Source organism: Gossypium raimondii, chromosome 12 (genome assembly GCF_025698545.1).
Source record: "Gossypium raimondii isolate GPD5lz chromosome 12, ASM2569854v1, whole genome shotgun sequence".
NCBI lineage: Eukaryota > Viridiplantae > Streptophyta > Magnoliopsida > Malvales > Malvaceae > Gossypium > Gossypium raimondii.
In genome coordinates, this window is record NC_068576.1 from 35,766,059 (window position 1) to 35,780,182 (window position 14,124).

Here is a 14,124-nt window from a genome sequence, read left to right on the forward strand (position 1 = left end):
TGTAAAATTATGTTTTATTTGCTTGAAATCCAAACCATTTATTAAAATTGATTTAAAATAATTTAATTTAATATTGATGATGTATTTTCCACTATGGATTGAGTTTGAGGGTAATTTGCACATGATAATAGTCCCAAGTTGGAGGTTGGATGTATGTTCAATATAGATATAAAGCTTTGTGGGTATATTTTTTTTAATACATGAATCAAATATCAAAGAAAGCATGAACAATGGAAGAGAAAACTAAAAAACTAACATGATTAAGGGTGGGTTTGGATGGGCGGTGTGTTTATCTGTGGTTAGTATAAAAAAAAAACAAGGGCAGTAAGATTAGATATTGTAACGATACTGTAACATGAGATAAAAAATAAGCTAAATGCACCGCACCCCACCGCTCATCCAAACCCACCTTGAAGCAATCTTGTTGCCTATTTATCGACCCAATTCAAGGCTTTAGCATAAATGCTACCTATACCAATATGACTTAAAAAGACTCCACAAAACTATGATGTCCTCCTAAATAGGTTGAAGTAATACCCATACGACTAGATGGTATCAGAACAAAATCGAGCAATTAGCAGTTTGTTATTGACTCCATGTACCTGATCGAGACATTCATGGATGACTTCCCTTATTCTAAACTCGGGTGTTTGGAATAAGATGACCATATTGACCTTTGAATTACCTCTTTTCCATCCAATGAAGATGTTAAAACCCGATGCTGGAGCATTATCAAGTTTCATGTCCAACCTAACCTGTCTTTTAGCCTCTGGGTCAATCCAATTCTCATAAGCTCTAATTGTCTGATTTGTCTGTTCTAAAGCAAGATTGATCACACCAACCAGATTTAGGAATTTTACTTCAAAAATGGCTTTATTTCTATGGATCCATATGTTTCATAAGATAGAGGCAAATTTTGTAAATACTTCTCTTCCAAGACCCACTCTTGTAGAGAATTCACACTAAGTCTATCTGATGTAATTCCCAGCTTAGACCCAAGCCAAATTACTCTCGCAAAGGTGTAATCGCGAAAAAGGTACTCTATGTCCTCTCTTTCTCCATGGCATATAGCACACCCTGTGATACGGGGTTGCGCGCGGACCAAGATCGAGTTGCCAAGTCACGGGAAACTCCTACGAAAACCCTAAACAATCAGATCTGAAACGAAATAGAAAATTAAAAGATTAGAACTTTGAATTTCCGGATCTGAAATAAAATCCCAAAACAAAGAAAGAATCAAATTGAGAATAGAAATAAGTGTTAATAAGGGTTCTTGAAACCCTAAAGGAGATTGTGATTCTGTCCAATTGAACACCAAGATAGTTTTCCCCAAATTTCGGTAATCTAATTTCACCCAAAAAGAGTATGGATGAATCAACAAGAACCCTAGAAATTGGGGATTTTTGGCCGATTCTTTAAGATAGAAAAAGGCTGGAAACACAATAAGAACAACAAATAAATTAGATAAAGATTTGGCACAAGCAGAAATAAAGAAAAGAAATTGACAGCAAGCAAATAAAAGAAAAGTCCTAAGAAGCCTTGAAATCCCGAAAGATCTCACAACTCCCTTCAAACGGCTCTAATCTCCTCTCCAAAGAATATCAATGGCAAGAAGAAGGCTGAAGATGGCTCCCACAATCAAAAGATTGTTAAAACAACTTCTAAAGAAAACCCAAGAGAGAATTCTTGGAGAAAAAACTTAAAGAGAATTCTGCACTTAAACAAATCTGAAATTTTAATATAATTGAGAAGTTAATAACAAGGTGGCCGGCCAAGCCTTTATATAGGCTTTTCAAATATTTTCCTAATCTAAATAGAAAACTAAAACTAAACAAACTCCTAATTATTTTAATTTTAAATGGAAATTCAGCCAAGGGCTTTTAATTGGGCCTCTTGGGTTGAATATTTACATAAAAATTTAAACTAAGTATTTAAAAAAATAAAACTTTACAAATTAGGTCACTTTGACAATTTGGCCTGATTTTCAAGTAAGCATGGTTTGTCTTCTTGTTTGGGCTTGGGTTGGGCCTTTGAGACTCGTATCATTCCCCCCTTCCTCAAAAAGATTCGTCCTCGAATCTGAAAAATCAAATGGACTCGACTTTCCTCGATCGAATGGGACTAATGGCCATTGAATCCACTGAAAAGAATAGCCATGAGTTAGTAAATAGCAATGCAAACAAACTTGTAGCCCAATCATAAGCATAACAAAACAAGTATAACGCATGCAAATTGACAGATTCAGATTACCATGCAAACAAGCTAATTTACTCGCCAATGCCTCGTCAAATATTCGAAACAAAGATTGACATGTTTTAAGGCATTCAGTCGTCTCAAATTGTTTCCACAAACCATGAATAAATTGCGAGTAATAAATCAAATGGTAAACATAATCGTCACAAGCAGGTATTTGAAAAGATTCACACGGTTCACAGAGTTGCACAATCATACCATGCATTAATCGACGGACTATGGATTCACTCACACATGCATCAAAAACAATAATCTTTTTATCAATCATTAAAACAGATAGATCTTCAATAGATAAAATAAGATAGTCAAGCACGTTTCGATCTAAGTGTTTTATAAAAATTAAATCATCAACACGATCTTTGTCACTATCCGCGGAGTACAAAGGTGTTTCAAAAGTTTCAAGCATCTTACCTTTATAAGCAGAAGAATAAGGGTCGATTTTACCTTTTTCATTTAATACAAACCTTCGCTCATCGGGGGCATAGTGTAGTCGAAGCTCCGTTGTTGAGTTAACCTTTGTCAAATGGAACTCAAACTTTATGTATAACCATAGAAATTGTTTAAGGCACGAATATAAATTGAAAACAAACTCGGCAAAGCTCGTTACCTTATTCAAAAACCAAGTATCAAAATAATAGAAAGTATTTGCCAAAATAGGTTTGCACAAATTCGAGGATTTTACACAAGGCAAATTAAGAGAATAACAACTCACGCTTCCTTTCGTAATGACTTTATCAACCACAATCAAAGAATAACAATTAATTGGATCAAAATGAGGGGATCTTTTAAGAACTAAGTCACCAAAAGTTTTATCAAATATTTTCAAATCTGCACGGGACTTGGTTGCTAAAATTTCCTTACCTCGCTTACCTTCAGGCTCATGTGGTTGGATTTCATCTTTGCCTATGTTGATTGTATGAAAGTGTCTTTCATTTGAGAGGTATTGAAGTTGAATGTTATCTTTCGGTCTTTCGGGAACCTGAAAAGTAACAACACAAGAAAAATTCATATCTTGGTTAGTGGAAGCATTCCTCACTACCCTTTCCTTGTCTTTTTCTTTTGTTTCTTTTTCTAACTTATTTTCTCTTCTTTCTTCAATTTCTTTTTCACTTTTCTTTTATGTTTCACATTCCTTTTCAGTCTCAATCTCTTTTTGCTATTTTTCATTCTCTTTTTCTTTTTTCTCACTTATTTTAACAACAGAATTTTTCAGTTTGATTTGGTCCTCATGGACTTGTTCCGAAGTGAGCGGCACTAAGGTGATTTTCCTTCCTTGATGCTTGAAAGAATACCTATTGGTACGACCATCGTGAGTGACCTTTCGATCTAGTTGCCATGGTTCTCCTAGCAACAAATGGCAGGCTTGAATAGGTACTACGTCGCACACGACTTCGTCTTGATACTTACCGATAGAAAAGGCGATGCGCACTTGTTGAGTGACCTTAAATTGGCCTTCGTTGCTAAGCCATTGTAGTTGATAAGGTCGTGGATGCTTAGTAGTGGTTAAGCAAAGCTTTTCCACCATCGTCGTGCTGGCTACGTTAGAGCAACTTTCACCATCAATAATAACTCTACAAAGCTTACCTTGTACATGGCAGCGAGTATGAAAGAGATGTTCTCGTTGCTGCTCGCTCTTTGGTTTTGCCAAAGAGGGTTGTCCACGATCATAAAGATCATAATCAGTTCTAGGGACACGCCGAGGAGTGCTCCTATGAGCAGGAGGCTGGTTATCCACACCGTCTTTAATTGGATCTCGATATTGAGGATCTTGATTCAATCGTACCTCATTCAAAGTAGTATTCAATGCTTGAAGTGTAGCATTTATTTGTGTGATTGCAGCAGCATGTCCGTCTAACTGTTGTTGGACTTTCATAAGTGTATCATTATGGTCATCTTTAGACATTTTCTAAAAATCTGCAAAAAATAAACACTCAACACTCAAAAATAAAAGTTAGCAAACCTCACCGTTAATCACTCAAAAAGAAAATCAAATTCTCAATGAGGTAGAATTCAGGCTTGTGAGTTCTTTAGTAGAGTTTATATCAATCAATTAGAGAGTGTATGAACCGAACTACCAAAGAATCCTAATTTGCACTAGGATGCCAAAAACGGACGAGACACCAACTGATTTGTGTTGCACCGAGGAAGAATTGTGCACACTTTAAAAATCCTACTAACACAAGAAACAAGAAGGTGTTAGATATTGTAAAGGAAAAATAAAGGCAAACAAATGAAAACCTACAGCTAAGAATCAATAAAAATTGCTGAAAACAGAAAACCCGAAAACTGCGGAGTAACTTGACAACTTCGTTCGAGGTGTTTCCAATCTCTAAAAATCACCAAATTAAATCTGGAATTTCCTTAAATATTTAATTTTTGATCTGGAAAGTTTGGGCACCAAACTCAACCCACTGAATATTTTTTAAATTTTTTATTGGATTTCATCTTTTTTTCATTTTTTGAATTTTTTGACTGATTTTTTTACGGGAATAATTTTTTTATATTCAATCACAGTGCCACAAATATGTATGTAAAATTTTAGATCAATCGGACAACATTTACCCACTCAAATGAATTTTTTTTTGAAAGATTTTTCTGGGCAAAACTGCTATTTTTGCTTTAAAAAATTGAGATCAGTTTAGAAATCAACCAAGAACACCCAAAACGCCCAAAATCTGATACCAAATGATGCGGGGTTGCGCGAGGACCAAGATTGAGTTGCCAAGTCACGGGAAACTCCTACGAAAACCTTAAACAATCAGATCTGAAACGAAACAGAAAATTAAAAGATTAGAACTTTGAATTTCCAGATCTGAAATAAAATCCCCAAAACAGCAAAGAATCAAATTGAGAATAGAAATAAGTGTTAATAAGGGTTCTTGAAACCCTAAAGGAGATTGTGATTCTGTCCAATTGAACACCAAGATAGTTTTCCCCAAATTTCGGTAATCTAATTTCACCCAAAAAGAGTATGGATGAATCAGCAAGAACCCTAGAAATTGGGGATTTTTGGCCGATTCTTTAAGATAGAAAAAGGCTGGAAACATAATAAGAACAACAAATAAATTAGATAAAGATTCGGCACAAGCAGAAATAAAGAAAAGAAATTGACAGCAAGCAAATAAAAGAAAAGTCCTAAGAAGCCTTGAAATCCCGAAAGATCTCACAATTCCCTTCAAACGGCTCTAATTTCATCTCCAAAGAATATCAATGGCAAGAAGAAGGCTGAAGATGGCTCCCACAATCAAAAGATTGTTAAAACAACTTCTAAAGAAAACCCAAGAGAGAATTCTTGGAGAAAAAACTCAAAGAGAATTCTGCACTTAAACAAATCTGAAATTTTAATATAATTGAGAAGTTAATAACAAGGTGGCCGGCCAAGCCTTTATATAGGCTTTTCAAATATTTTCCTAATCTAATTAGAAATCTAAAACTAAACAAACTCCTAATTATTTTAATTTTAAATGGAAATTCGGCTAAGGGCTTTTAATTGGGCCTCTTGGACTGAATATTTACATAAAAATTTAAACTAAGTATTTAAAAACAATAAAACTTTACAAATTGGGTCACTTTGACAATTTGGCCTGATTTTCAAGTAAGCATGGTTTGTCTTCTTGTTTGGGCTTGGGTTGGGCCTTTAAGACTCGTATCACCCTGTGTCCACCACTTGAACCTATTTCTGGATTTCCAATTTACACGGTAAAATATTTAGAATTTTCCAGAGGAAAATGGTAACTGTAAAAGGTAATTTGCTCGACCACAATAATTTCCAATCTCGTTCATTAATCTGTACATTATTTTGCCTCGTGCCATGTCTCATTATATCCTTGCACTCTCCAAAATAGGCCGATCTTATCAAAAAATTATCATTTGGAGTGAATGTCCATCTTGGTTTCATGCTTTTTTCAAAAAAAAGACTTTCATATTTCCATTAGCCAATAGATGTATTACGGATCATTTCCTTTATATCCTTTTTTTTTTTACTTTCATTTATATTTTCAACTCATCGCATTGGGTTTGTCCTTTGCTACGTGATTCCTTACTCAATACCTCATACTTGACTCGATCGTTGAGTCCAAACTATGAAATGTGACGACCATTATCAGTGAAACTAACATCATATAAGCATTATACAATCATCGTCCATACAATTAAATATAAATTACATTCACATTACTTTATTTAATCATTTCCAGCCTCACACGAGCTTACAAAAATTCTTTTATTAACTCGTGGGTGATTTAAAACCAAATTGTAAACTTTTCAAAGTTCTGGATGGATGTCACGACTTCATAACCTCTACGTCGCAACATCATTAAACAGTGAATCACGTTGCGACTTCAAGCAAGTCGATGTCAGGATATCACTCATTGTTGGCCCATGTTGCGACATCGAAATCTCGAGGCCGCAACATTGCCTCTATCTTAACAATTTAACAATTTGGTACCTATTCATTTTTTTTTTAGACCAACATCCAAATGGCGTCTATCAACCTATTACAAATATGATACCTTTCAACCATGTCAAACAAACTCAATTCAAACATATAATTACCTAAACCAACCACTCAATATTATACAATTCAACCTCTCAACCTTAAGGCATAATCAATTCCATATCAACTATTCATATATAGAGCAAATAATTTGCTAATTCAATCATGTCATTGTTGGGAAATGTGTCCATATTACAGTAAACATATATAACTATTTTCTATATAACGATTGATAAATAAATAAAGTTAATTTCATATTTCACTATTATATCTTTCATGTTTTACATACATAATGAACTTGTGACAATCAAATATTAGCTCATTGATTGTCTAAGTTCAAATTGATGATAAGTGGCACGATAAGAATGTTTACATTATGAGAAAGATAATTTACTTAGTAGATAATCTAAATTAGTCTATAATCTCGTAAAAAATTAAAATGAGCATTTGATTCAAATACATAAAAGGATTATTATGTTTTTTTATAATTCCAATTAGGGAGATGACTAGTCTTGGTTATCGGAGCAGTTGACTCCATAGGTAAAAACATAAATGTACTCATTGGAATAATAATACATTAGACTGAACCCAAGTTGAATTAATTCTAAATTCGTTTGTGATGTTAATGATGTGACTTACCTAAATCCTAAGTTAGTCACTGACCATGCGTATATAACTCATGTGCTAGGTGATTGAGCCGATAGCCAATATGTTGGGTACATGACTTGTATATGGCACGACTTTACTAGCAACAATGAAATTTATAGCTTGATTAAAGTGTTAACGATATTCTCTCATTGACATTGTGTGGATTGATAAATATAGAATGTGACCACGAGTTTCTTGTACTCGAAGAAGCAATTTATCACAGTCATTAGTTGACAGTAATAATATTAATCATTAAGAAGACACAATGATGACAATAAGATAAAATAAGATTGTATTAAATGAACAAATTTAACTCAAAAGAATTAAGAATATCATATGAGGGTAACACACACATGGCGAGGTCATTGGACAAAACAGTTGGATGAATTGCTTTCGTAAAAAGTATACTTAAGTTTTTAATCATGAAACTTCTTATGGATTGACTTCATGATTAAGTAAATTGTGAATTATTGGAACGATACTTCTGGACATAATTGCAATTGCTCGAGCCTAATTGTTTGTGTTTGGTTAGTCCCTCTACTAGCTCAACAAAAACTCGATTAGACTGCATTTGAATAAAAAAATTCTACAACTTTAGAAATAATTTAATTGAGTATATTTACTCATATGAAATTAAATTAAGTGGTCATGTGACTTATTAAATTAGAAAATTTGATTAAATTTAAAAAAAAAATTTAAAATATCTCAATGATTTTTGGGAAAATTAGTTCCTACTCCTAAACATCCATTAAAACCTAAACGATTACCTAGTAGCGACATATAATTTAAGGATTTTCTAGTCTATTTGAGGAATACAAAATCAGGTTGGTAGGGAGCGGATGTAACTCAAAGTTAGAGGTTGTCCCGTCCCTCTAGTGTTCCAACTTATCATGATCATGGCTCCGATGAGGGTTGTTTTGGGACATCCTATTGTCTTTCTCTTCATCAGCAATTGCCGTAGGATTCTCCAACTTCATTATTTTTCCAGACTGACGTCTCTGCCCACTGTTTTGAACCACTTCCATTTTCACATTCCAACTTCTCAATCTTTTTCTTTTACTATTGCTCAATTCTTATGTTTCCATCATGCTTTGAAATGAATTTGATTTGCTATTGGTAATGACGAATTGGTCAACCAGTAAAATAACTTAGCTCCCTCTCTAATGACCCGATTTTTGTGGTGTTGGAAAAGTTAGCTTCGGACTGAAAATTTTAGGTTGAGATGTTTGGGAAGTTGAAACGAGGAAGTCATAAGTTAAACATTGGAATAAGAAGTAGAATTAGCTAGTAATTAAATCAATTAAGTTAGTATGAAATGAGATTATGGTGAAATAGGTTAAAATTATAGTAAAAAGAGTTAAATTAAGCTCGAGTCCACTTAAATTTATATAGTTAATTTTTGATGTTAGGGACTAAATTGAATAAATTAAAAATATTAGAAAACATTATCATGAGTTGAAAACTAGAGGTTTTAGTAAAAAAATGTGAAATTGGTTTTCAATTCGGTAAGGAAAATCAAAAGTTACGAGTAATTTGAATATTAATGCATATAGGACCAAAGTGAATAAAATGCAATCATATCTATATAGTTTTGGATTATGTTTGAATTGTGTGATTAATGTGTTTCTATAATCGAGTTTAATTTTTATAGCTAAAGATGATGTAGAACATTCTCGGGACAAGGGAAAAGCTAAAACTATTAACGAATAGTCGCTTCTGGTTTGTGCTTTTATAATTTAGTTTCAATTTGCTTACATAGATCAATTTGATTGTTATAATCAAACATGAATATACATAGTATCTTTTCCCTACTTTGAATGATGGATTCAATATGGTGATAGTTGAAATATGTGGAAAATGTTCGAAATTATGTTTGATATGTATATAAATGTTGAGACATTTGTATTGTGATGACATATGTTACAATAATAATTATGATGATAATGCCCCATTAAACGATGTTAGTCGTAGTTTGGATATAATTGACATACCATAGGGTCACTGATATAGTGATTTATTAGTTATCATTGCTGGGCAATCTGGGATGGCAGAATAAATAGTACAGACAATTATTAAAACCATCATTGTTGGGTAACCCAGGATGGTAGAGTAAGACAATCCCAATTTATAGATAGTCGTGGACTTATTCGTTATATATATCTGGGTATTTGACCTAATGTCTATTGTCGAATAATAGGGGCCAAAATGAATAAGCATTGAAGTTGATATTGAAACGTGAAATGGAGAAGCAAGTTGGAAAATGATTTGATAAGTTAAAAGTAGTATACATTGATGTAAAGGATATTTGTCATTTATACTTACTTTAGTTTATTCTTAACACAATGTATTTGAATTATATTAGAATCACCGAGTATTTAGTACTCAGCACAAGGTTATGTTTGTTTCCGTGCCCAAGTATCGAATGTGAGTAGATGTCGATTTTAAATGATCAAGCATCCAACTCAACAACTTAGCTCGAAACATGCCTTATTATTGTTTTTGTATTTATATATGTATTAGTATTAAAATGGCATGTACCTAGGTTGTTTTGGGCATGTTGCTTAAGTGGTCATTTTGGTATTTTTGGTACTTGGCCTATAAGGTTTTATAAGATAAATTTTAATCTTTAATTAGTAGATAATTATGTTAGTTTATATAAGTTTTGATGATGTGAATTAGTTGGTGATGTGTTGATGGTTATAATTTGATGATGTTTGGCTGTGTTTGTATGTGTTAAATTGATGTTCTTATTTTGATGTAAAGTTTAGGTATATTTAATGTACCATTTAGTATGGTTTGGTTACTTGAAAATGTGCATTTAGAGTTATTTTAACATTATGTCTCGAGACAACATGAACATGTCTTGAGACCATGAGAACAAAATTTACCTTGTATTTTGGCATACATGCTTAGTGTCTCGAGACTTGGCAAGCTACTCTCGAGACAATCCTATTTAAGCCTTGAGACAAGTAAACTTCGAAGCTAAATTAGTTTAGCCCTACTTTAGGTCTCGAGAGAACCCCTTGTCTCGAGACATTCAAACATCAAAGCTAAAATAAAAAAAAATAAAGGAGGTTGGTCTCGAGACAGTTTAATCTCAAAGCAAAATTACCTAAAATAAATGAAAGCCTGTCTCGAGACACAACATTGAAACTTGATAATTGGGCTTGGATTCGAGTCCCAACTCTTAAATTGACTTAGTATCACCTTGTAACTCGATGAATCAAATTATTATACTCTATGAAAGTAAGATTGTAATTGAAATGGATGATTGGTTTGATATGAATGATAATTATGCTCTAAATGATATGATAAAAGAAGTAAGTTAACTTCGACAATATAACGTGACATCACGCATTTGAATTCGACAATCGAAATGGGGACTGGAATGTTACCCCCTCCATCTCAATATTTTCTAATTGTTGTCTATCATGCTTGCATCAAAGCATTCCGATACTTAAGTCGGTAAAAATACGAAAGATGAAATAAATAAATTAGTTCAGGTCTAGAGTATAAATAATTGGTTTATGTGTACTTTTTAAATTTGAACCCAAATTTATAATTCTCATTTTTATTTTTAGATGTACTTTTTTAAAATTTAATTATTGACAATTAATTCATGAAAGTTATTTAAATTTCAATAATAGAAATTTCTTGAACTTTGGTCTTGAATATTTCGATTTTAGATTTGGTTTATTATTATTAACTTAAAATATGCCATGTACTTTAAGAAAAATTTTGAGTTTTAATTTGTTTATTTTAAAATTAAAAATCAAGTCTTTAAAATCATAATATGATGATTGATGCTTTTGATATTTTCATCAAAATTTGTTAATTTAATATGTTGATTAGATTTCTTTTATATGACATAATTTATGATTGATGGAAATGAAACATGCCAAGCTAAAAGATTTTGAAGATAAATATGAGGATTTATTTTTAACTTTTAGGATTAAAACTCAAATTCTACTAAAGTACAGGACTAACTGCGTATTTTTACCTTTTTTTAACATATCGTTATTATTAGGGATGGCTCTCATTTTTTATAACCCCCCATTTTCAAATCTTGGGTTATTATTAGGGATAAATCAACATTTAGCCCCTAAACTTGATTTTTTTTCAATTTGGTCTTTGAATATTTTTGTCGGATAATATTTTTTAATTAATCCCTAAATTTGGATACCCTTAAAATGTAATAATGTGGCATAACCCCAGAATGTCACATTATCAAACCTTAACGGGATCCAAGTTCAAAAATCAAATTGAGAAAAGCTGCAAGTTTTGAGACTAATGTAAGCAGAAAAAGAGTTAAAAAACCAAGATTGGAAAAATTGTCCAAGTTCAAGGACTAAATATTACTTTATCCCTTATTATTATTATTATTATTATTATTATTATTATTACAATCCAAAAATCCCTCTCCCCATAAAATTTTGCCATCTCGGGTTATTATTTCCCGAACTTCGCTATTTTTTTTAAAACTTGGTCCTTAAAATTTTTTTAGTCCACATTCATTTCAGAATTTGACAATTTTTCTCAATTTTATTTTTGGATTTGGATTTCATCAAAATATGATAATGTGGCACAATTTAACAGAATTCAAGTTCAATGACCAAATTGAAAAATGCTATAAATTTCAAAATTAAGTTGGACAAAAAAAAAATTCAAGGACCAAAATAAAAAAAATACAGAATTCATCCCTTATTATTATCAATTGGATGGCTCAGATTTTTGATCCCCTCCCCCTTTGAAATGTTCAAAACTCAGAACCCACATTTTTCTCTTCTCCAATGAAACACAAACAAATTCAGTCCAAATTTAGGACCAAAATCAAACATTCCAAAAGATTGGGACATCCAATCACGTGTCTTTCAATCAACAAAAATGGAATGGCAGTTTTAATCTCTGAATATATGAACAGTTTTTATAAAAACAGAGGAATAGGGCAATTCTTATTTGTCCTTCATTTGTCCGAGGTTAATTCCAACAAACGGGGGCAAGCTGCTGTGTGTTTTTTCTTCTTTCTCTTGTCCCACCGTTCCTTTGATCTGTTGCTGAAATAAAATAACATAAATAAACAACTTCGACAAAAAATGGCATTCACTGGAACTTTGGACAAGTGCAAGGCTTGCGACAAGACTGTCCATGTGGTCGATATGATGACACTCGAAGGAGTGCCATACCATAAAACTTGTTTCAAATGCAGCCATTGTAAGGGTAACCTTCAGGTAAGTAAAGTGAGGAAATTGTTTTAGGGTCAATGTGCAATTTTACCATCAAGTTGGTTTATAATTTCAAAGGGAGTGAAAAACATATTTACTCTTTTGAGGATGTTTGACGAAATTAACCCTTTTTTTTGTTGGATTGATAGATGACCACTTATTCTTGGATGGATGGAATACTGTATTGCAAGCCTCATTTTGAGCAACTGTTTAAGGAATCTGGGAATTTCAGCAAGAATTTTCAAACAGGTTGAATTTTTTTTAAAAGAATGCCCATTTTCTTGTGTGTTTTTCCACTTTCTTTTCCTTATTCCATCATTTTTTAAAATTTAGCCTGGATGGCCATGGCTAACAATAATAATCTTCTTTGATGATCACTTTTGCAGGGACCAGGCCTACTGAACTGGTATGTCTTCCTTGCTTTATATATATATATATATACATGTCGGGTTTCATCACCACCCACTGGAATTAAGGGTCCACCACTCTATCAATAGATTACTTGTCTTTCATCTTATATATATATACCAAGAATCTTTTGCCATCCCTATTCACATATTTGTTTAACATGTTACAGAATAGGACTCCCAGCAAACTTTCATCCCTGTTTTCTGGAACCCTAGACAAGTGTGCAGCTTGCGAGAAAACAGTGTACCCGTTGGAAAAGGTAAATTTTGTATTCATTGTTTTTTATGTATCTTATGTTTCATTTTTTTTTCTTTTTGTTGTTGCTATTAACTATGGTCGACATTGTTGGGGAGGACAGGTTACTATGGAAGGTGAATGTTTCCACAAGACATGTTTTAGGTGCGCCCACGGTGGCTGCCCACTGACACACTCATCTTATGCTGCTCTCGACGGTGTCTTATATTGCAAGCACCATTTCGCTCAACTTTTCATGGTGAAAGGAAACTATAACCACGTTCTTCAAGCTGCTACCCATAGAAGGAACAATTCGACGGCATCGTCGTCTGAGAATGTGGAAACTCGTGCCGAACCGGAGGAAAGTGCGGCTGATGAAGAATCCAAAGAGGCATCTGATAATTGAAACACACACCATTTGGTTCTTTTATAATTTCCTACCACCATGACGATGATCTTTTAGAGCTTTTGCAAATGAAACCAGTTTGATTGAGTGGCAGACCATCTCATCAAAAACTGAATGTTCTTTTTTGGATTGGATTGATTTCTATGTATTTGATGATTCGAACAACTTGCATGATCAATTGATAATATATACTTTGAATAATTTCCGATTCTTTTTTTTCTCTCTTGATTTTATATGCAATTTGGGACCTTTTAAAAATAGTTATAATGGGCTCCTTCAAAAAAAAATGACTAAAGTATTATTCATTCAGAGTTGGACTCCTCAAAAGGTTGGAATTGTCTCCTATTAAAGTTTTGTCTTTCGACTTTGCGAGGGTTGGAATTGTCTCCACTTGAGGTTTTGTTTTTCAACTTTGTGAAGAACCTCGAGGCCGTACAGGTAGGTTCCTTGGCCCCCCA

At 33.0% G+C, this 14,124-nt stretch overlaps 1 protein-coding gene across 1 annotated transcript; it reads left to right on the forward strand.

Annotated features, from left to right (window-relative positions):
- The first annotated feature begins 12,359 nt into the window (after positions 1 to 12,359).
- LOC105763840 (LIM domain-containing protein PLIM2b) lies at positions 12,360 to 13,867 on the forward strand. Its single transcript, XM_012582217.2, has 5 exons — positions 12,360 to 12,624; positions 12,768 to 12,867; positions 13,005 to 13,024; positions 13,196 to 13,285; positions 13,385 to 13,867. Exons 1-5 carry the CDS (start codon positions 12,490 to 12,492, stop codon positions 13,664 to 13,666), a joined length of 627 nt encoding a protein of 208 aa, XP_012437671.1. The 5' UTR covers positions 12,360 to 12,489; the 3' UTR covers positions 13,667 to 13,867.
- Positions 13,868 to 14,124: the final 257 nt, after the last annotated feature.

Bases quoted from the DNA above. Each gene is read 5' to 3' on its own strand.
- LOC105763840 (XM_012582217.2), top strand. From the start codon at position 12,490: ATGGCATTCACTGGAACTTTGGACAAGTGCAAGGCTTGCGACAAGACT. The intron at 12,625-12,767 runs GTAAGTAAAGTG...TTGGATTGATAG, and splicing joins ATTGTAAGGGTAACCTTCAG to ATGACCACTTATTCTTGGAT. The intron at 12,868-13,004 runs GTTGAATTTTTT...TCACTTTTGCAG, and splicing joins CAGCAAGAATTTTCAAACAG to GGACCAGGCCTACTGAACTG.